General features: G+C 40.6%; 1 protein-coding gene across 2 annotated transcripts; it reads right to left on the reverse strand.

The window, feature by feature from the left end:
* Positions 1 to 11,733: 11,733 nt before the first annotated feature.
* Positions 11,734 to 15,308, reverse strand: LOC117348606. Of its 2 annotated transcripts, none has more exons than XM_033920918.1 (2): positions 15,239 to 15,308; positions 11,734 to 14,009 (listed from the first exon to the last, which is right to left on the reverse strand). In XM_033920918.1, the coding sequence occupies exons 1-2, from the start codon at positions 15,305 to 15,307 to the stop codon at positions 12,108 to 12,110; spliced, it is 1,971 nt and encodes a 656-aa protein (XP_033776809.1). In that variant the 5' UTR covers position 15,308; the 3' UTR covers positions 11,734 to 12,107. The 2 variants fall into 2 exon arrangements, with proteins under 2 accessions (XP_033776809.1, XP_033776811.1); XM_033920920.1 differs by having other exon boundaries at positions 15,190 to 15,270.
* Between the last annotated feature and the right edge of the window lie 9,484 nt (positions 15,309 to 24,792).

Raw genomic sequence — 24,792 nt, forward strand, 5'->3', positions numbered from 1 at the left:
GATAAATCAAACATAATCTCCTACAGCTATGCAGATGACATCACCATTCTTTTCCCTTTTGATCAACTAAAACCCTCCATGACAGACACTATACATAAAACATTAGAAACAATAACATCTTGGATGAAAGACCACAAATTGAAACTAAACTCAGAAAAAGCAAAATTCATTCTCCAATTACAAACCTAGTAATCAACTCAACCACATTCCCCATGCAAACTACTCTAAAACTACTGGGAGTGACGATTGACAAGTGCTGTACCATGCAACCACAAATCAACAAACGGCGGAATAGAAATCACTAATGTAATGTAATGCAATGTAATGTATGACTCGTAAGAGAATCCCTGAGCTCAAGAACTACGGAGACTTTTGTGTACCCTGATTCTTGAGCTCTGAGCTTCTTTTATGAATCATACATACGTTGACGCTCTGAATCCTATACAGGAATAAAGCTGATAAGAAGAGATTTTTGTTGTGGAACAAAAATATGCTCCAAATTCATTTTTATGCAATTCAGCAGTGTTCTACATAGGAATAAAGCTGTCTGATGGAGTTTCAGGCAGTTAAAAAGAGATTTAGTTTGGGATCAAAAATGTGCTCCGAATTCATTTTTATGTAATTCAGCTGTATTGTACTTAGGAATAAAGCTGTCTCATGGAGTTTCAATCAGATAAAAAGATATTTTAGTTTTGGAATAAAAATGTGCTCCGAATCCATTTCTATGTAATTCAGCAGGAGAATAGTTAAGCTCTAGAACGCATTGCCAGAGGTTGTGGTAAAGGCGTAGCAGGTTTTAAGAAAGGTTTGGACAAATTCTTGGAGGATAAGTCCATAGTCTGTTATTAAGCCATGGGGGAAGCCTCTGCTTGCCCTAGATTGGTAGCATGGAATGTTGCTACTCTTTGAGTTTGGCCAGGTACTAGGGACCTGGATTGGCAACCGTGAGAACAGGCTACTGGGCTTGATGGACCCAGTAAGGCTATTCTTATTTCTTATGTTCTAATTGACACACCCCTGAGGCAGGCCTCCAGGCGGAGGCCGAAACATGGACCGTGTCAGGTCATCTATCGAATCCTTTTATAACAAGGACATGACACATATAAGACTTTCTTATTCATGTGTTTCTACATGTAATTGATTTTGGGTATTATAAAAATAAAGGATTGTTTGTCTCAAGGTTGACATGTAATAAGTAATATAGTAAGTGTTCCCTTTTCTTTGTTCCACTAGGGACTGTTGCAGAAAGCTATCCAAGGCAGGTTAGTCCTTTGTAATTGTTATGGAATTCTGGAGGGTACCAATTATTTTTTTTAAATCTCAAACAGCTTCTAGAATTTTTCATATGCCTGGTTGGAATATTTATTCATATGCCTTTAATATTTATTTATTTCTGTATCTCTCACCCCTAATAACACTATTGGAGAGATTGTTTTTTTATTTTTTGTGTTGTTTTTAAAAGCTGTGTATGTATCTCATGAACTGCTTAGGTTTAAGTGGGGTATAGTTTTTAAATAAAAAAATAATTTTGCATTGTAGGCAGAATACAATTTTTTTTCTTGTATATGTTCTTCATTTCTTGGTTATATTTCTTTTTTCTTGTGTCACATGATTTTTATTGGGAAAACTGTAAAGATGAATCCCTCCCCCCACCTTTTTACAAACTCGCACAAGAAGATTTTAGCGCCAGCTGGTGCGCTGAATGCTCTGTGCTTCTCTGGCGGTCATAGAGTTCTGGTGAGCATTGGAGCAACGCAGAGCATTCAGCACACTGGCCAGTGATAAAAACCTCTTGCGTGGTTTTCTAAAAAAGGGGGGGGGGGGGTAAATTAAAAAAAATTAAAAATAAGCCAATCCATAATTAGCAATTCTATTGTAGATTTTGAGAATAAGAACAACTAAAGCAGCATAAGAACATAAGAATAGCCTTACTGGGTCCATCTAGTCCAGTATCCCGTGACTGGAATTTTTCAGTTTAACCCAGGTCTCGCAAAATTTGTCAAGCCGCAGCACGCTAAACATAGTGGCCGCGGCTTGAGGCATCTGGAAGTGCGTGAACGTTGACGTGTTGATGACATGTGCATGCGTGATGTCATCACGTCAAAATCTGTGCATGCACGAAGGTCCTATAGACTAGCCCTAAGCTGCCAATGCTGGAAGGGAAGATATGTGGAGAGAAGGTGTTCAAGTAGGCTGATACTTGGCAGATACGGAAAATACTATCCTCTATCAAAGGAGAGCTGCTGGCGCCGGCTAATTGCCTACAGCTGGGCCACCCAATTCCGGTCCTCGAGATCTACTGGCAGGCCAGGTTTTCAGGATATCCACAATGAACATGCGTGAGAGAGATTTGCATACCAAGAAAGCAGTGCAAGCAAATCTCTCTCATGCATATTCATTGTGTATATCCTGAAAACCTGGCCTGCCTATAGATCTTGAGGACTGGAACTAGGCAGCCCTGGCCTACAGGATGCGCTTCTTGGCATGAGAGGCACATCCTGTAGGCAGTCAGTCAGCGCTGGTGCCTCTCCTCCTCCCTGGCACCTAACGGCACACCTGAAATCTCGGGTGGCACACAGTTCACGATACACAGGTTTAACCCATTCTCTGACCATCAATGGTTGCAGTAGTTATCCAAGCATAGATCTCAGCCTCCTGCTAGTCCCAGAATTTAATAAATTGTACATTTTCTGGTGCTATTAGAATGGTTATGCTAGTGTATGGTTAAAAACCCGTGCTAGGCAAAAATAGCACCAATGATATGACTATCAGAATTGTATGATCCAACACAAACAAGGAGAATCAAAGTAGCAAAAACATCTGAACGTAAATTATTACTATATCTCGGTAAACAAAAACCCAGAGATTAATATGAAATGTCAAAAGGTGTAAAATTAAATTGAATAGATTCAAAGGCTTTGTGCTCATAGATCAGCTTGTTGCAAGAAATAACCATGAAGTTACTGAGAACTAGTGGTTATCTTCAATGTTCTAATCACAGCAGAGTGATACATAAACATTATTGTGAAGTGTACTTAACTTAATATAACATATGACAAACTGTGGAAGCAAGGCAAGTTTCCTAACTTCCGGATACCATAGAACACTGTATCCTGGATTTTAACGGCCACATTCTTGTGTTTAGTTTACTTGAACAGTTAAGAACTGCACAAGTGGCATTTGAATAGTCTTTGAACTATAGGTACACAAGTTCAGGGCCAGAATATTTATGACATGCAGAGGAGAGATGTGTGCACTGAGGGTGTGAATAAGTACTAATAGGAGAGGGAAGGGAATCCTGTCTGTTGCTTTGTGGTTAAAGAAGGTAGCTAAAAACCAAGGTTCAAATGGTGCTCTTCCCACAAACACTCTTTCTGATCCTGGGCAAGTCACATTGCCTTCCTTTGCTTCAAGTACAGCTTACATTCTGACCATGATGCTTGGCCAAATGACGTGCGTTTTCCCTGGAAAAAAAATTAATTTAAAAAGCAGGGTCTGTTGCCAATAAAAATAATTGTTTTATTGATTTATTTAAAAACTTTAAATAGTGTTTAAAACTAAATGGCTTACATAATTTACATACACAGTAGTTAAAATAAAGACAAAATAAAAGCAAATACATGATAAAATAGACATGTAATAAAATAAACATACACACAATCTTTACCTTTTCTTTTGTAAATCACAAACTTAAATTAAATACAAATTCTATGCTGCTATACTTCACACAAGTTTAAATGTAATACAAAATAATAGAAGAAAAATTTGTTTTAAAGAAAACTAAAAACGAAGACCCTGAATTAGGCTAGGAAGGAATGGCATAGAGCTTAACTAGTCTGCCAAGCCTTTCTCTCTTAGACCAAAGCTAGGCTCCATATTACAAATTTTATAGCCCTTTTCCATCTACATTTTGTCAAAGTCAGTTTACTACTTCGCTCCTATGTAGGGTCACCAGACATCCAGATTTCCACAGATGTGTTGTCCTTTCGAGGACATGTCTGGGGGTTTGGACAGCTTTTCAAAACCTGGCACTTTCTCCGGGTTTTGAAAAGCTTTGAATAAATCAGTGTCGGGCAGGATGGCATCCGTGCATGCATGGATGTCTTCCTGCCCGACAAGAGCAGGCAGCAGGGGGTGGGGATAGGTGGAACTGAGTGGGCCTGTGGGCAGGTCTAGGGTGTCCAGAGTTTCCGATTGGAAAATCTGGCAACCCTACTCCTATGGTAACCAAACTCAGTTCTTCCTTCTCTCTACCTCTGAACCTGATATGAAAATATCTGCTGACACTTACAGGAATTTTATGGCCCTTTATTGTGGGAAACTGAAGCCTACTCTCGTTTCCCATCTCTGGTTTATCTGTAGAAGCATGTGTCTGGCTCATAAACTTCCTTACAGGTGCCAAAAAATCTGATGTGCCATGGGGGACCTCACATTCCTTTCACAGACCTTCAGAAACTCTCTGTTTTCTTTACTTCCAGAATAAGCATGATCAGAGTGCTAAATATATAATTCAGAAGGGCCGAAAACAGGACGTTACAGAGATATTTATACATTCTTCTGGTTATACAACTGAATTCTAGAAAAAACTTTTCACGTGTTACTTTTCTTAACAATCATTGGTCCTCAGCTCACACTAACAGGTCACTAGCAAGTCACTTATCTAGGCCCTGCAGTCTTTCTGTTGCATGTCGTTTATGCTGAGATAGCCATAAGAAGATAGAATGTCCAAGCTAACACCCAGTACAGGCAGGCTAGAGCATGAAATAAGTTAGGTCTGCAGCTAAACATAATTCAGCATTTTATTAAAGAGAAAACTCAGTTCAACACTTGGAAAACCAGTCCCAGACTCCTTCAGTACTTGGAAAACCAGTCCCAGACTCCTTCACTTCAAGAACTATTTCCCTAGATTATCTCCTTCTACCTTTATCCTATCATCCCTTGTTCCAGATCTTCAAAAAACCCACTTCCTGAACATTTATTGCCTAATACCATGTTTCTCTGAAAATAGGACAGTCTCGTATATTAATTTTGTTCATGTACATGATCATCTTTCCTTTCCTCTCCTACACCCCAGTTCTCCATCTTTCCTTTCTCTCCTCCACGTGTGCAGCATCTTTCCTCCCCTCTCAACCATCCCTTTATACCTTCTCTCTGCAGAATCTTTCTATCCCTCCCTCCCATCCCTCGTGCAGCAGAGCCCTTGTCCAGCTTCTATCCCTCCTTTCCTCCCTCCCATCCCTAATGCAGCAGAACCCTTGCCCAGCTTTTATCCTTCCCTCCCTCTCCTCGTGCAGCAGAACCCTTGAGCAGCACCCCCCCCCCCCCCCCGCCGCACAGCCAAACCCCACTGACCCTCCCATCCTTCCATCTCTCCCTCCTATCCGAACCCCGCTGACCGTGAGCTCTGACCGTGATCCAGAGCAGTGTTGGCAGCACTCTAAACAGGCTGCTTCACGGCCTTCTTCCACTGGGGCATTCCCTCTGCCCCATCACTGACGATGTAATCAGTAACGGCGGTCTGGGCAGGATTAACCAATAGGCCAACTAGGCACTAGGAGCTTCGAAGGGGGACTCACCGATGCAGGGGTTGGGGCCAAAGGGGGCAAGTGGCAGAAGGGGCTAGCCCTCACAAAGTTGGGACCTAAAGATGATCCGGAGGCTTTTCTTGTGACTTTTGAGCGAGTGGCTACAGTGGCAGGTTGGCCCCTAGAACAGTGGGCTATATGCCTTGCTCCATTTTTGTCCGGGGAAGCTCAAGCCGCTTATAGGGCGCTGGACAGTACAAAAGCCCTAGACTATGCAGTAGTGAAGGCAACCATACAGGACAGACTAGGCCTCACAAAGGAGAACTACCGAAGGAAGTTTAGAGGCCAGACCTTTCAGAAAGGAAAAAGGCCAAGAGCAGTGGCTCAACGCCTGGGTGACTTTACATACAAGTGGTTGGAGCCAGAAAAACAAACAGGACCAGAAGTAATGCAGGCAATAATCCTGGAATAGTTTCTGAATATCCTTTCCCCATTAGTAAAGACCTGGGTGACCAGGATGGGACCGGGACTAAGGGAAAGCCCACAAGCATAGTATAAGGAAGTTATGGTGAGATGAGCAAGTCACGCTACTCGTTCTTTTTTTATTTCGTTTAAGTGTTCACTTAACCGCCCCTAATATTTTCTTTCGTGCTTACCGGCTTCTTTAACGTTTCTCCGACTATCCACCCACCGGGCTCGATCGGCAACATTCGTTCACGCGCTGCGGCAGAGAACCACACGCCGCAGCAAAGAGCCAAAACTGGGGCACGGCAAAGAACCTAGGCCAAGTCGCCGCAGAGACCACCGCCCCCTGCGACAGCGTCACTTTCCACCCGAACGCTGCCGCCGCCCACAAAAGCATCGCTCTCTACCTGGGCGCAATCGTGGAGCAGAGGAACCTGAACTGAGGCTGAGAGGAGTGACCGTGCACCCAGGCACCACAATGGAGAGCTGAACAGGGAGCACCGCGGAGGCCACTGCCACTTCCGGCGGCACCTCTCTCCACTGAAGAGCCATCTCGGAAGAGAGGGAGAGGACAGAGGCAGCGGCCCCTGACCATCACCTAGGGAACGAAGCCCGCTGAAGGCCCGATCAAAACTACAGGATCCACCTACCTGACAAAACTACCTGACCAAACTCGAAGTTGTACTTTATCTTACTTTATTTCAGTTACCTATTTACTTATTTATTTTTTCTATTACCTGCACCTCTATTTTTTTTCCTCCACCTCCATCTCGTAATTTTACTTTAATTTACTTCATTTAATTTACTTTATTTAATTTACCTTATTCAATTTACTTTATTTAATCTCAATTTTACTTCATTTAATCTCAATTTAATTTACTTTATCTAATTTAAATTTTGAAACTCCTTCCTCTCCTGACCCTGCAACCCTCTTCCAACAACGGACTGAGATGGGACTCTGGCATAGGAGAGCACTCCGCCCCTCCCCACCACTGCTAGTCGCTGAGCCAATTGGAAGGCCCAGCAACTCAAGTTTGAACACTTCCTGCCTCTCCTGACCCTGCAACCCCATTACATCGACAGACCAAGATGGGACTCGGGCGTGGGAGAGCACTCCCCCCCCCCCCCACTGCTAGTCACTGAGCCTTCTCCAAACCTGCAACCTCTTCCATCGACGGACCGAGATGGGCTTGAGCGCAGGAGGACACTCCACCTCTACCCACCAATAAAATGATCGCCACACTTAGCAGCACCATGAGAACCACACCACCAAAATACACACAAGCAATCCTACTAATAACCCTGCTCCTAACCAATTGGAAAGCAACTGCAAACAACATCTTTCCAATACCAACTATTGCAAATTCCAAGGGAATTACCCAATCAACTTGGCATCTCACAATAGACAGAAACTCAAACCATCAGTCTTACACATACCAACCCGCCCCACAATCAACAAGAAGAAAACCTGCAAACCCATACAAGACCAAAATACAACCCCTACAAATATCACTCGTATACCCAAAAACAACTCACGACACACCAACAGACTACACCACTCTCAAATTTGCATATGTGAACATCAGAGCCATAGGCCCCAAAACAGAATGCATAAAAAGATGGATAGAAGAAGATAACCTAGACTGCCTTTTCCTCATAGAGACCTGGCTTACCTCTGACTTGGACCCCAGAATAACTGAAGTTTGCCCAAAGAGCCACAAGTTAACAATGGTCTGCAGAGAAAATAAAAGAGGAGGAGGAATTGCCATCATAGCCAGAAACATCATAAACCTAAAAATACAAGACAAAACAACCAACCCATTCATGTCAACTTTCAAGCACATCACTCAAAGGAACACTAATTGTATACTCTGCTACATAACCCCAAGTAACTGGAACACAGCTAAACTAATATTTGAAGAATTCATATATCAAAACTCACTAACGACAACCTACAATCTAATCCTAGGAGACCTCAACCTCCACCTCGAAAACCAATCCTGCAAACATGTAGAAACCTTACTATCATACCTCGAGGCATTAACATATAAAATCCTAGATCCTCAAACCACACACGAAAAAGGACACCAACTCGACATCGCAGCCTACATGTATATCCCAACAACCCACACAACCAGAGATCTGAACGTCAAATAGAAAATGGAACCTTTCCCTCTGGTCTGATCAGAGGAGTGTGTGGCGCAGTGGTTGGATCTAAAGCCTCAACACCCTGGGGTTGTGGGTTCAAACCCCGCGCTGCTCCTTGTGACCCTGGGCAAGTCACTCAGTCCTCCATAGCCCCAGGTACATTAGCTAGATTGTGAGCTCACCGGGACAGAGAGGGAAAATGCTTGAGTACCTGATTGTAAAACCGCTTAGATAACCTTGATAGGCGGTATATAAAATCCTAATAATAATAATAAATAAAATCCTAATCACTACACATACTCCTTCGAAATCAATTGGACCAATAACAAAAGCACTCCAATTACTCAAAAAATAACCTACAACTCACGCAAACATATTGATCCCACCATATTCTGGACAAAAACAGACACTTTGAAAAAACTTTGAAATAAAGAAGGAGTAGTGAGACTTTAATTACCAATGTGTTTCAAACTGTAAACCCAAAGACATCAAGACACTGAACTGAACTGAACTGAAACTGGAAAATCTCCACACTCCAAGTTCACAGGCAAAACAGATCTAAGAATGAGAGTAAGAATAAGGAAAGTGCTGAGAACATAAATGAACAAACAGGAATAGGTGTGCATAAGAATCTTACTATGGTTCCCTTGCTGCAAATGCAAAGATCAAAAATGGTCTCCCGACAGGAAAAGCAGACTCCGGAGTCAAATAGTGCTGCCTTTGCAAACCAGCAGCATGTGAGGTCACAAACATTGCTGCCATGCTATAAAAGCAAGGTCTCAGCTCAAAAGGGGAGAGTGTGAAGCGGTGGTTAAAGCTACAGCCTCAGCACCCCGAGGTTTCAAGTTTATTAAAATTTTGATTAAACGCAAATCAAGATTTCAAAGCGTTTTACAAGTTATATTAAAAGGAGGGAGACATAATTTGACAAATTTCCACTGAACAAACATTTGACTAACAGAAACAGGTAGGAAAGGTGGGAGAACTACAAATTTAAAGAAAAGAATACAAAAAAGGGAGACCACAAAAGGAAGGGGGGGCAGTTAGAATTATCAAAGAAATCATTTTGTGCCATACCAATGTTTTGCTGAATTTTGTTATTGATGTTGCTGATATGCTTGTGCAGTGACTGTTGTTCATTGATTGTACGTTGTTTCAAGATGACCTAAATGAAGTTTTAAAAAATGCAACTCTGGATATAACGGACTGTTTTTCCAGGTCCCTTGAAGTCCGTTATAACGAGATTATACTGTACTGTGAAAACATGAAACTTGAAAACATATGGCCAAGCCGCGCAGCAACGGCCCTGAAGCCCTTTAAATCTCTATGGGCTTTGGGGCTGTTACCGCGCTGCAGCTTTGTAAAACAGGCCCATAGCTTCCTTGCAGCATGTGAAGCTGGAAAACAGGAATAGAACTGACACACTTCTAAATGGCAACACGATAATATCACCAGGGGATCTGTTGAATATGTTGGATAGCCAGATTTAGAAAGGTTGGATAATCAAGACTGCACTGTACAATAGTTTGCATGTAGCATTGACTTTTTTTGTATGCTATGATACATAATGAGTAAAGTAAATACAATTGGGGGTGATTGACTCAATATTCAAAGAATTGAGTGATTAACAAAAATGTATCAAGTCCAATAGAAAAATCACTCTTTAAGCAATTCAAAATAGGCTATTTCAAATGTGCATCAACTGCTGATAGAACTTATGCTCAGAGATATGAAGGCAATAACAGGAGAGAACCCCAACACTACTGCCTCACCATCCAATCATCTCATGTTTAAAACGATTTTAAGTTGTTGATCAAGTTTGTTAAATATTTGACTTGAAATGCCACACAGGCTATAAGATGTACTTATAGGGCTCCTTTTACGAAGCCACGTTAGCGGTTTAAAGCGCGTAATAGCGCACGCTAAACTGCTGGCCGTGCTAGCCGCTACCGCCTCCTCTTGAGCAGGCGGTAGTTTTTCGGCTAGTGCAGAAGCTAGGGCGTGATGAAAAGTCCCGTGCAATAAAGCCGCTAACGCTGCTTCGTAAAAGGAGCCCATAGATTGAAAATAAATAGCAAACTTATCTTGGCATAATATACAGACCCCCAAGACAACAGGATGACCTAGCTATGGAATTAATCGGAGATATAGAGAATATCACCTTGCGTGGGGACAAAGTATTGTTAGGTGACTTCAACATGCCTGATGTTGATTGGGCAAAAAACAAAAGGAATTGACCCCAAAATATCCACAAAGAAGAAAATCCAGAGAAAACCAATAAACTCTGTGGAGTGACAATGTTCCCAAATGGACTTTATTTGAAAGTATCAAAGTTCCAAAGGTACACTAAAATCATCCACATAAAATAATTCCATCCACATAAAAGTGAATCATCCACATAAGAGCCTTAAAGGACCTAGGCCACTAGGGATACAGGACCTAACACAGTCCGCGTTTCGACAAAAAGTCTTCTTCAGGGGTCCCTGGGGGTCCTATAAAGGTGAGTACGTGGGAAACAATTGTTTCGGACTCAAGGATCTCTTGTACGAAGAATGGCTGGATAAGTTGCAGCTGTACTCACTCGAGGAATGCAGAGAGAGGGGTGACATGATCGAGACGTTCAAGTATCTCATGGGCCGCATCGAGGTGGAAGAAGATATCTTCTTTTTCAAGGGTCTCGCGGCAACAAGGGGGTATCCGTGGAAAATCAGGGGCGGGAAACTGCACGGGGACACCAGGAAATTCTTTTTCACTGAAAGGGTGGTTGATCGCTGGAATAGTCTTCCACTTCAGGTTATTGAGGCCAGCAGCATGCCTGATTTTAAAGCCAAATGGGATAGACACGTGGGATCTATTCACAGAGAAAGGTAGGGGAGGGTCATTGGGGTGGGCAGACTAGATGGGCCGTGGCCCTTATCCGCCATCTATTTCTATATTTTCTATGTTTCTATCTTTCAGCTTGCAGGTTCCGAAGTGACACGTTTCAGTCCTGCTTCAGGGAACCGGCAGTGCATTTCAAAAAAGATTTTTAAATTCGGGCGATGTAGTCTCTGAAATATACAATTAAATGAATTAATATTTTATTCATAATAAAATTAAAAAATTTTGACTTATAACTGCTTAAAACTAATCATGGCCAGGGCAGGATTAATTCGTCGAGGGACCCTAGGCACCCAAGTACACTGGGCCCCCATGCCCCGCCCCACCCCACCATGTGCTCAGGCGGAAACAGGAAGCTGCATCAGAGGGAATATCTATGGGTTCCCAGCTTTCCAAATGACTCTCTGTAATGCTATTATTCTTAGGGTAATGCTATATCCAACTTTCCCTTCCCCTCACCAGCTCTCTGACTGGGAAAATTAAAAGCATACACAGAGAACTGAAAGCATAATATAGGTTTATTCATACAATTTTATAATAATGAAATCATGCAGTAAGGAATCAATAATTTGTTACCATATATTGTATCATCACTCCGTTGTCGGGGGACCAGCGAACATCAGAGGCAGCACATTTATCTCATTTCAGCATCACACGGCTCGTCAGCAGTGGAGAAGTCCCGATTCCACTGAGTTCTGCCTGTCTTTTTATGCTCAAATTATGGTCAGAATCCGGTTTGTATATGTGCTCAAACATGAGCATGTCACAAACAAGTTAGGCACTTTATTGCTCAAATTATGGTCAGAATCCAGTTTGTGTATGTGCTCAAACATGAGCATGTCACAAACCATTTATGCACATCCTGCTTTTTCCCCCCTTCTCTCGATTAAGTCATCCATATCCTGTTTTGACTAAATCTGGCTCGCCAGCTGCAAGGTATCTTTCTGAACTCTAGTTCCCCTTTTAAAAAAACAAGTTGTTATTTGGTATTAGGATCCCCTTTTAGTAGCAGATGGTTTCTTAAACAGTCATTGTTACCAATACCACTCTCAGCCACCAGGTATATCCCATTCGTATCACATTCGGTCCTTAACAATGAGTGTTGTATGTAACCATCATCACTTTTTGTTGTTTACAACAAATGCCATATGCCACATAACAATTCCAGATAGATAAAATTATTACCAGAATAACAACTATTAACAGAGGATGGATGATCCAATCCAGAGTCGTTCTGGCTGAAGGTGAATATCCTAAAAATATATCCCACCAATGATGTGAAGTAGCATCAGCTATTCCTGATCCTATTGCCACTATCGAATCTGCTGCAATAGTGGTGGTAAGCTGATGAGCCATAATACTTTGATTTAGGTATCGGATGGCACTCTGTATTTTGGTTGATTGAGTTAATATTTGCTTAAATCTGGTCAAATTTAAATCCCAATTTGGAACATCCCATTTAGTGCTATTCCAAATGATAGCCACATTCTTATCCACATCGGAAGTTAATATGAATGTGTCATTTTCCCAGTGCAATACTGAAATGTTATGAATACATCCCGCAAAAGGCACTGCCATTCCTGGTATCACTGGTTGATCAGTTACTACACATACCACCTGTGGTGCTATTTCGACCATATACCTATAGGTTATTGGCATAATAGTCCATTCACATTTGTTTACAGTATTTTGCAATAAACATGGTTCATATACAGCACATTGTAATTTACAAACTTTTCCACTTAAAGTGTTATCACAAAAAGTTAAATCATGAGTACGATTATACATATCTATCACCTGTCCATAAAAGGTGGGGGTCCAAAAGTGTTGATTAGGAGCTGACCCAATTAGTAAAGGCATCACTATGTATTTACACATTATACTCTGTTTGGTTACATTGTAAATAGTAAAATATCCTTGACATAGGGTTTCCTCACACCTTATCTTTGAACTAGGTATTTGTAGCCAATGGCCTGCACGGATTACATCAGAAAAGACGGCCCTCCACACTTGTTCATTTGCTGTCAAAAGTTGTGTTTGAAAGACATTTTTCTGTTGTTGCTGCTGTAATGTTTGCAAAGAACATATAGTCCAATTGATTATGTGAGTAATATTAGTATCTACAAGGAAGGTTAGAGAATTACTAGCATTAAAAAGATCTAACATATCGTTATCCACGCCAGCTGCTAGTGTCATTGGGTACCAAATAGTAGGCATCCAATTAGCTTGTATAATTAAAGCATCATTAATTTTACTTCCAGCGTTATGCAGCCTATTTGCTAAAGATTCTATATCATAACTGTTTATTGTCCCGGTAATAGTTCCAAATCCTCCCAAAATAGTATCATACCAGGCTCTCCTATATCTACATCGACTAGAGGGAGGAAAGGTAATTTTAAATTGTACACGTGTTTGTTCCGCATGCTGACCCACCATTTCACATGTTGACGGTAATCGTTTAACCTGCCCTGGATCAATTTTTGCAGAATCTATATTTACAAAGATAATATAATCTGCCCATGTAGTACGATTCTTAATAAGAGATGCATTAGTACATACAAAATATTTGGGGTCTTCTAATGTCAGATGCAACACAGTTCCATTCCAGGTGCTACAATTTTGTACTGCCTGCCATTTCTGTTTCGTATTTAATTCTGGGAACACAGTCTTTAAGCAACATAGAATTGACACATGGGCAGTGACATTTACCACTACTTGACTCTGATATAGGGCATAAAAGATATACCCTCTTCTGTCATTGTGAGGGCCTTTCCATATGTCCACATTAGTTGTGATGTTAGCTATTGTACATCTCTGTCCTTTTTCACAACTAAACTTTTCCTGTTGTCGTCTGCTGGTAGCATTTCTCCATCCCCATTGAAATCGAGCATTGTCATCCAAAACCAGACGCCTAGCCGGAGTCCATCCTTCTACGTGACCCAAAGATACGATACCAAGGACTGTGAATACGCATAGGACGATTAGGGTTTCCTGTAAAATTAAACACAGTATTACTCCCGTAGGTAACATTTCTCCTGTGGGACATATTCCCATTTTTCTACACCGGGCCTCATTATCAATAGCGTACGGTCTTGTCCCACTGCTATCACTTCAGCGGGAGAGGGGGGACCATTTCGGTTGCTAATCCATATTTTGGCCCCAACATTTACAGTATTTGTGGATCCAAACCCTTTTGCCCCCCTAACCGTCAATTCTGTAGGAGCTGTGGTTTCTCTCACCGGAGCTATATATATAGGAATTAGCAACAGTTGTGCAATTCTTTCTCCCTGTGCTATTATTACATCCTCCGCACCTAAGTTAATTAGTATTACCCTAACCTCCCCTTGATAGTCAGCATCAATTACCCCTCCCAAGACAGTTATTCCTTTTGAGGCATAGCTGGATCTGGTTGCCAATTGCCCATAATGTTCTTTCGGAATTTTAACTCCTAGGTCGGTCCTTAAAACCTTGACTTTTAATGGCCCTAATACACTCATGTCCAAGGCATGTATATCAAGTCCTGCAGATTCCGACGTCCCTCGGTATGGTACTAATGCTTTCTGATCTATTTTCCAATACTCTATTGTTTCTACCGTTATTTTACCTATGGTCAAATTTGGGGTTAACATTCTCATTAAAGGAGTAGTAGATTCCGTAAGGGGCCTATTGTTTAAGGACTGTAAGGCGGCAGAGAGATTGTCTCGCCACTGCCCATAATCCCCATTTTTTTTTGTCAACTTTTTTTTTTAAGCGCCCCTTTTAACAAACCATTCATTCTTTCAATTAAACCTGCGGCCTGAGGATAATAGGGCATATGATATACCCATTCAATGTTGTTTTTAACAGCATATTCCCTCACTTGTTGTCCTGTAAAATGTGATCCATTATCAGTCTGTATTTGTAATGGCATTCCATAATACTGAATAATTAATTCTAAAGTACGTAAGGTACTCCATTGGGTGGCAGCGACACATGGGAATGCTAACAAAAGTCCAGAATAGGTGTCTACTGCGGTACACATATATTTACACTTCCTACTCTCCGGCAATGGTCCTATGAAATCCATTTGCCAAATTTGCGCGGGTAATTTACCCCGGCCTATGTGTCCCATCACTGTGTGTGGCACCTCCCTCTTCTGTATATGCTGACAAACTGGACATTTACCAATTACCTGTTTAATAATGTCCATAGTCAGAGGTATCCCCCTTTCCTGCGCCCACCTGTAAGTGGCTTTTTCTCCAAGGTGTCCACTTTTTTGATGAGCCCAAATGGCCGTACCTTCCAACCATTGTAGCGTTTCTGCTCCATCTGTGCTCGTGGTTACATTAGCAATGGTGGCTGCTGCATCTGCTTGGGAGTTAAACAGTCGTTCAAGTGAGTCAACAGGCATATGTGCATCAACATGGAACACAGTCACGATAGTTCCCTAAACTATTTCTTCTATGTCCTGCCATATCTGTTTGCCCCACAACTCTTTTCCATGAATCAGCCAATCATGTTGCTTCCATCCCATTAGCCAAGTAGCTAACCCATTGGCTACCGACCAAGAGTCGGTAAAAATGTGACACTGCCCACCTTGTTCCTTTTTTAATGCCAGGGCTACCGCCATGAGTTCAGCATATTGACTACTCATTCCTTCCCCATCTGCTGATAATGTAACCCCCGTCATTGGATTGAAGGCGATACTCTTCCATTTTCGTACCCCTCCTAAGTATTTGGCTGATCCATCAGTAAACCAAGCATGTTTTTTCTGTACCTCTGTCAATTGATCAAACCGCTGACCCCATTTGACTGGAGACTCATGTGTTTGGAAGGGCACTGGTTTCGTATCGTTATTGGCATTTAAAGGTACCAATGCCACTTTCTCATGTAAGGAAGCTACTCCTCCTTCCCCCACCTTTGTCCTCTGAGATATATACCACTTCCATTTGATAATACTTTGCTCTTGTGCATGCCCCACACGATTAGTCTTGGGATTAGACATAACCCATTGCATGATTGGTATCTGAGGTCTCATCAGGACATCATGTCCCAACGTTATTTGTTCTATTTCTACCAGAGCCCAATAACAGGCTAGCAACTGTTTTTCAAAAGGTATGTATTTTTCGCCTGCCTCCGGCATTTTCTTATTCCAAAAACCTAGTGGGACTCGCTTCCCATCCTGTTTTTGCCATAGTGACCAATTGGCATAATCATTATCTACTGAAACATGTAACTCTACACTTTCTTGTCTCAGTGGCCACAAATCTACTGCTGTCTGAATAGCTTCTTTTGCTACTTCAAATGCTATTTGCTGTTCTTCCTCCCACTTAAATTCATATTTCTTACGGGTTACTTTATATAACGGGCTTAAAAGCTGCCCTAGATGAGGTATATGTTGCCTCCAAAATCCAAACAATCCAATATAGGATTGCATCTCCTGCTTAGTTCTAGGAGTTGGAAAATCCAAAATCTTCTGTTTTACTTTTGGAAAGATTTCCCTGTGTCCCCTGTTCCATTGTATTCCTAGGAATTTTACTGTTTGGGCAGGTCCCTGCACCTTTGCTGGATTTATTTCCCATCCTTTTTGTTTCATATGTTCAATCAGAAATTCCAATTGATCTCTCACTTGTGTTTCACTTGTCCCTTGAATCATAATATCATCTATATAATGTGACAGTTGCATATTATTAGGTAGCTGAAATTCATCGAGATGTTCTGCCACAACCCGATGACATATGGTGGGGCTATGTATCCATCCCTGTGGTAACCGAGTGAAGGTATACTGCCTTCCTAACCATGTAAAAGCAAATTGGTCCTGAACCCGGTCCTCAATAGGGATGGTAAAAAATGCATTTGCTAAATCAATGACTGCATACCATGTTCCCTCATGTGCTTGAATCCCCTCGATTATACTTACAGTGTCAGGAACCGCAGCCATTAAAGGAGGGGTAAACTTATTTAACTCCCTGTAATCCACAGTCATTCTCCATGCTCCATCACTTTTCTTTACAGGCCACACTGGATTGTTCCATGCTGTAGTGACGGGCCGCATTACCCCTGCTTCTACCATTTCTTTAATGGTCTGAGTAATTTCTGTATGCCCCCCTGGTATCCTATATTGTTTCAAAGCTACCAGTTTTGTGGCAGGAGGAATATGTACCGGTGTCATCTTTACCTTCCCCACAATTACCGGGCACATCTGCAGTGTTCGCCTAGGTTTGTCTCCAAATGCAAATTTCCCTTCCTGTAAATATAGGGTCATTCCCTTCAATATATCAATTCCTATGATATATTCAGGAATAGGCACCACAAGTACAGGATATTTTCGAAGAGGTAGGTTCCCTATTTTTAACGTTACTGTGGTTTGTACCCCCTCAGTCACTTTCCCCCCCAGGCCCGAAATTCTTACTCATGGACCTTTAAATTTAGAAGGATTTCCATAAATTAACGTAGCCTCCGCCCCCGTATCAATAAGGGCTTTTACCCTTTGTACATTTCCCCCTTTCCAGTGAACGCTCAGATCTACATAAGGTCGCTCATCCCTCCTATCCCACATGGGGGCTTGGCTGGCTACCTATGCAGAATCCTCCCCCCGTTCTGACGGTAGGAAGGGTGCAGTAGGTTCCAGTTGTAATTGTATTTTATTTGCCACTGCCGCAGCTAATTCTTGCCATGGATATAATTGGGAATCCTGTTCCCAATCCGGGGTGGCCTCCCCACCCTTTTTCTTTTCCTTGGAAACCTTCCTATTAGACACTTTCTGCTTATATAGTTTCCACAACACCTGTGTATCTTTTCCATCTATTTGATCTTTACTTACCCCTGCCTTCAACAATGCCTGAAACATCTCTTTCCTCGATACCCGAGCTGTGTCACTACTCCCGGTATTGCCACCCGCATTCTTATTATATGGGGGGGGTCTTCGTTTTTCTTCCTTATTCTCCCAATCCCCCATGTCCTGTAACTCCCCCATCCTGTCTACCAAGGTGGCCAACGGCTGTTCCATTAATGACAATAATAAAGTCATCATTACTGCTTTATATGCAGGAGGGGTGGTTTTTAAGATCCGATTTCGGATACTTGTGGTCAAAGGGGCATACAATGGGTCATCCAACCCATCTAAAATTGCTAGATTACCTCGCATTGCTTCTTCTTTCACCCTCTCTATTCCATCTTTTAAAGTGAACCAGAGCTTCTCATTTACCGGGATATCTGATTCACTAGGGTACTTTTCCTGAAATGCAATGGCTATTACCCCTAATAACGTGATAGTCCCGCCTTGGGGATTCTCAGTAAAATATGTTCGTATTTTTTTTGTTACCGTCTGATCCCTGCTAATTGTAATAAATCGAATTATATCTTTAGCATCTAACGACACTCCAGTGGCGCCTTGTTCATATAAGCGAACTAGCCATTTCATATCCCTTTCCCCCGGCCTTTGTCTAAAACGGGTTAGAATATCATCCACCTCTGCTTGGGTAAAGTCTTCTAAACTTGATCTCCCTTCAACATGTGGAACTGGCTCCATCTCATATATTGCATGCCCATCTTGTATTATGGGTTCCCCATCCACATCCCGAACCACTACGGGCTGTCCGTTATTATCCCTCCTAGGCTGCATGTCCGGACCATGTCTTGTAACCTCTTTCCTTCTTGTAATGGGCTGCATTCTTTTTATTACAGATGGCGGGTCTATTTCAGGGTCCGGACAGTGAGGTCCCCCGGGGCAATCATCCCAATCCTCCGAAGAGGAAGAGTCCCAAATATCCCCATCCCACTTATCAGGGTCCCACCTAACTGACGCAGAAGCAATCAGCTTATGGACTTTAGTTTTATTAATCCTCCCTTTCGGGGCGCTATTGAGCTGGAGAGCAAGGTGGCAGCATAATCTCTTCTCTCCTCCTTAAAAACTAAATCATCGAAGCGGAGCAAGTGCTAATCTCCACAGATTAGGTATATCAATATACCATCTTAAAGCCGAGATGGCAGTGAATAAATCTGGTAAAACAGATTTACAACCAGCACAATCGTCGGGATCGAAAAGATTAAAACATGATCCTCCGTCGCCAGAGAAACCGCCGGTGAGTAAACATCACACAGACTCTTCTGACATCGTACTGGACGAGATCCGCGCTTTAAAAGATCTCATAACAAAACAATATGATATAACATGCGAAATGCGTGGAGAAATAAACTCACTCTCAGTCTCCTTCGAATCTTGTAAAACGCGTGTCGAGGCGTTAGAGACTAGAGCAGACATGGCGGCGCTTTCCTCGGCACAGTTTGAGGAACGTGTGCAACAGCGTTTTAAAAAGCTGGATCAAGAGCTGGAGGATCTTTCCAATCGCAATCGGCGAAATAATATAAGAATTATCAGTTTACAGGAATGTGCGGAAGGATCAGATCTCACTAAATTTCTGGCTGATCAACTCCCGAAAATCCTACACTTGCCACTCGACTCACCTCTACAATTTGAACGAGCCCACAGGACGCCATCTTCTTTAAAACAAGGATTCACACGTGGCATCGTGGCAAAACTTTTGCGCTACCCTCAGGCTCTACAAATTTTAACAGCGGCAAGATCCATCTCTGATCTGAAGTTTGAGGATAAAAAAATTCTAATCGTTCCAGATTTAGCGAAAACGACGGCGCGAAAACGAAAGTCATTTCTGGACATGAGAGCACGCCTTAAATCAATGGGAGCACGATATGGTCTGCAATATCCTGCTCGGATGATTGTGACAATTAATAACTCTACCCAGCATTTTGATTCCCCAGAGCAGCTCCAATCTTTCCTAGATAACCTGCAGTCACAAGGCATGTCATCCACCTGATGATTCTGTTCTATACCTCATCTACATGCCTAATTTCTATTCCTCTGGATGACTGTGAAAACTAATAACTCTACCCAGCATTTGGATCTCTCAGCGCAGCATCCATCTAATGATTATATTTTATACTTCATCTACATTTCCAGTTTCTACTTCTTCAGATGACTGTGTCAATCAACAATTATACCCAATATTAAGTTTCTCCTGAATATCTTCATTCTTCCCTGGACAGCCTGTAATCACAAGTCATATCTTCCACCTAATGACTTTTTATTATACGTCACATACATGCCTACTCTACTCCTACAGATGAATACGACAATCAACAAGGCTATGTGGCTATCTGTTCCCCAGAGTGCCTCTAATCTCTCCTGGATAGCTTGCAACTTCTGAGAACTAAAGACACCTACAGAAGATCATACCTGTTTCCACATTCTCTACCTTTATATCCTCAAGATTTGATTCTGTTTCCCTTCTCTTCTTAGTTAACTCATACTTAATTCATATTTAATTTATTGAAATATTTTCCCTTCTTTTGTCTTCTGTTAATGGTCTCTGTCTTAGAGAAAATGAGCAGAACATAAAATAAGGGAATAGACGCTTTTTATATATTTTTTTTTTTATTATAAGGAAATTTATACACACAAAATATTGTAAAAATATAAGAAGAAAATATAGAGGGGAAACATGAGAAATAGGTAATAATTAAATTTAAAATAAGGGAATTATACAATACTATATCACATTGAAAGGAGAGATATGTTTAACCTTGTTACTCTGTGTTTAATGGCACCATTCTTTTTTTATACGAATGGCTGGACCAGTTTGGTCCTTTTTGCCTTTTTTGCTATATTGCATGTTCTAGTTCAGCTTTTGTTTTACATTTATATACTTTCTTTTGGCACCTGGCAGTACGTTTCTGATAATAAGATGGTACTCTATGTTTCCCAGATTCATACTATAGATCTATATTTTGGAACAAGCTTTTATGACCTCAGATAAGCAATTACCAGTTTCTGTTGTCTCATGGAATGTTAATGGGCTAAATAACCCTATCAAAAGGAAAAAGGTTCTCATTCATCTAAAACAAAAATCACCAGATATAATAATGTTACAAGAAACACATCTCCCTTCCACAACCTCTTTGATTAAAGCGTGTAACTGGATTGGTTCTGGAATTGATTCCCCTTCGTTAGGTAGAAGAGGTGGAGTATCCATATTATTTTCTAAATCTATACAACCCAGGATATTAAGTCAGGACATAGACACCAATGGTAGATGGATAATATTACAGATCACTGTACATGCTATTCCATTTCTCTTGATAAATGTATATGCACCTAACAGTGACTCTCCGGAGTTCTTTCTTGATTTATTAACTGCTATACAAACATTTGAACCACTTCCAATTGTGATGGCAGGGGATTTCAATCTCCCTCTGGATCTTCACTTAGACAAACAGTCGAAATCCAAAATGTCTCCGCAAAAATCTCATATCTCCTTTAAATCACTTATTGCACAACTTCAGTTAATAGATATATGGAGATTACAACACCCTTCTGATAGAGATTATACATTTCACTCTATTCCACATAATAGTTTTTCCCGGCTGGATTACATCTTTGTTTCCCCTCCTTTCCTTAATTCCATACTCAATACATACATCTCCCCAATTCTCATCTCTGATCATTCGCTAGTGTCTGGTACTTTCTTATGGAACATAACACCTACACCTAGATCTCCTTCATGGAGGCTCCAACTCTCTCTATTGGAAGATGAGGTAATAATAGATCGAATTAAGAAATTTATTCAAGATTTTTTTATTACTAATGTCACAGCTGATACAGATCCTTTAATTACATGGGAGGCCTTTAAAGCCGCGTTGAGAGGAGAATTTATCTCTATTGCTTCTCATAAATCTAAAGCAGATAAAATTACTATAACAGACTTAGAAACACAAATCTCGAATATGGAGCATTCATATAGTAATACAAAAGACCCCAAGCAATATAATGATCTGTGTCAACTCAAATATCAATATAATCGTCTCATCTCCAAACAAGCAGGGATGCAAATATTTCTTAGTGAAGCCAAATATTACGCAGAAAGAAACAAAAGTGGTAAAATGTTGGCCTCATACTTGAAACGAAAACAAAGTAAAATACAAATTCCTGTGATACACAATGAAGATGATCTTTCTATCACTTCATATTCTGGTATTCTAGAAGTATTTCAGGAATATTATCAAAAACTATACCGATCCGAGACCACTACCGACTTATCCTCTCTAAATTCCTTTCTCTCAAAATTGCAGAGACCAGTATGGTCCGATTCAGATAATACACTCTTGAATCATTCCATAACTACAGAGGAAATCCTTCTCGCACTTAAACAACTCAATTCCAACAAATCACCAGGTGCTGATGGGCTCCCTGTAGAATTTTATAAAATCTTCCAAAAAGATCTTTTACATCATCTTCTTGAAATGTTTCGGTATCTCTCTCCAGACTTAGTTCAACGTAGTCGCTTTAGTGAGGCAATTATTACGGTCATTCCAAAACCTAACAAAGATCATTTGAAAGTGCAGAATTATAGACCTATTTCATTACTGAATGTAGACTATAAAATATACGCTAAAATTCTGGCAAATAGAATAAAAAAGGTTATTCACAAAGTAATTCACCCTAACCAAATTGGTTTTATGCCCAATCGTCTTATTGCGGACAATTCCAGACTTTTCTTTCACCTCTCTCACATAGCCAGCAAATCACCAAATCCTGTTATAGCCTTATCCCTGGATGCTGAGAAGGCTTTTGATAGAATCGAATGGAACTATTTATTTCATATATTAGACTGGTTTGGGGCACAATCTCCTTTCATTCAAATGATCAGAGTTCTATATTCCTCTCCGTCAGCTCGAATAATAGCGAACAATTCTCTTTCCTCCTTTTTTCACCTTCATAGAGGAACTAGGCAAGGATGTCCTCTTTCTCCATACTTGTTTAATCTCGCTCTGGAACCTTTACTTATTCAAATTAGGCAAAACCCAAATATATCTGGTGTAAGATGCAATTCTGCTGAAGTTAAACTCTCTGCATATGCAGATGATGTTCTTCTATACATCTCTAACCCGGAAACTTCGATTCCAGAACTTTTACGTACTATAACTGATTACTCCTCCTTCTCAGGTTACAAACTTAATCAAGATAAAACTGAGTCTCTTCCTTTAAATCATTTTGCAACCTCAGCCATGGTTCAACCTCATAATTTGATTTGGACTTCTAACAAACTGAAATATCTAGGGATTGAACTCACGCCAACCCTTTTAGAAACTATCGAAGTCAATACACAGAGAATATTTCAGTTGGTTAGAACTTTAATTCAATCGTGGCACCCTCTATTCCTTTCTTGGTGGGGTAGGTTGGAAACAATAAAAATGATGTTTATGCCCAAAATAAATTATATTCTACTTATGATACCTTGTCTCTTTTCTCCTCCTTTTTACAAAAAGATTGATTCCCTTTTGTCAGCCTTTCTTTGGAAAAATAAACAACCCAGAATAGCACTTAAAAAACTTAAATTGAAAAAAGAAGCAGGTGGTGTTCAATTCCCCGACTTCTACACTTATCATAAAGCATTTATTACTCATCAAGGCTTACATTGGTTCTCTGATATAGAAAATAACTCACCTATCTGGCTTGAAGTGGAAAAACAAATATTATCTCCTCTACCTCCAGCTGCCTGTCTAACAGCAACACGTAATCCATCTATATACCCTATCTTGAATTCGACAGTACAATGTCTTTTAGACTTTGATTCCATTCTGGAAAACTCATATGCTACTTCACCGTATATATCTCTATGGTATAATCCAAATATCCTTATAGACAAAAAACCTTTTCTATGGAAGGAATGGATAGACAAAGGAATATTCTTCTTGAAAGACATCGTAGATGTTAATTTTAAATTACTTCCTTTCTCTACCCTTCAAACTAAATTTGATCTATTGCCCTCTGCGTTTTATCAGTGGATGCAGCTTCATCATTGTATCTCACACAATATTTCCCTTCAGAGCATCACTGCTATTCAGCCATCTATCTCCACTATTGCCTCAGCCCTTTTGACAACAGGACACATAGCGTCTAAACTATATAAGTTAGTCCTTTTCCGGGACAATATACCTAACAACACGCTAATGGAAATCTGGGAAAACGATTGTAAACAACACTTAGGTAATAAAGAATGGGAATTGCTCTGGTCAAAATCTCTGAGGTCATTATCATCCGCTAGTACTATACAATCTATGTATTTCTTATATCATAAAGCTCTATGGACCCCCCATAAGCTCTGCCTTGCAGGTCTCCTATCTTCTAATGTCTGTTGGAACTGTCACACAGATCAAGGTTCATTAATTCATATGATATATGAATGTTCTTATGTGAATTCATTTTGGCAAGAAGTATGGTCCACAATGAAATCTATGTTTCATCTAGATTGTCAATTGTCTTTATCTATTGTAATGTTCAAATCTCACTCCATACACATTGATGTATTAGAGTCTCAAAGAAAATTGTTTGATATATTACTTATTCTTGCTCAGAAATTGATTCTAACCCACTGGAAATCTACAAATTTACTTCACATTCAACATTGGTGGAACTTAGTTTTACAATACCATAAATATGAACTAGCGTTTTACAAAAGTAAAGGACAAATACATTCTGCTAATTCTTGTTGGTCCCCATTATTACAATATCTGCAAACATCTAATGTATGATTGTATTTATTCTATATTTCTTTGTAACGTTATTATTATTTGTACTGCCTTTTGCCTCTGTTACTTTGGTTTTATATAAATTCAATAAAAATTTTCATGGAAGAATTAATCCTCCCTTTCCTTTTTTTATACTTATTTTGTGCCACTTTTACAGCTGCTCTTTCTGCTACATCCTGATAATGTT

This window comes from Geotrypetes seraphini, chromosome 14, assembly GCF_902459505.1.
Source record: "Geotrypetes seraphini chromosome 14, aGeoSer1.1, whole genome shotgun sequence".
Classification (NCBI taxonomy): Eukaryota; Metazoa; Chordata; class Amphibia; order Gymnophiona; family Dermophiidae; genus Geotrypetes; species Geotrypetes seraphini.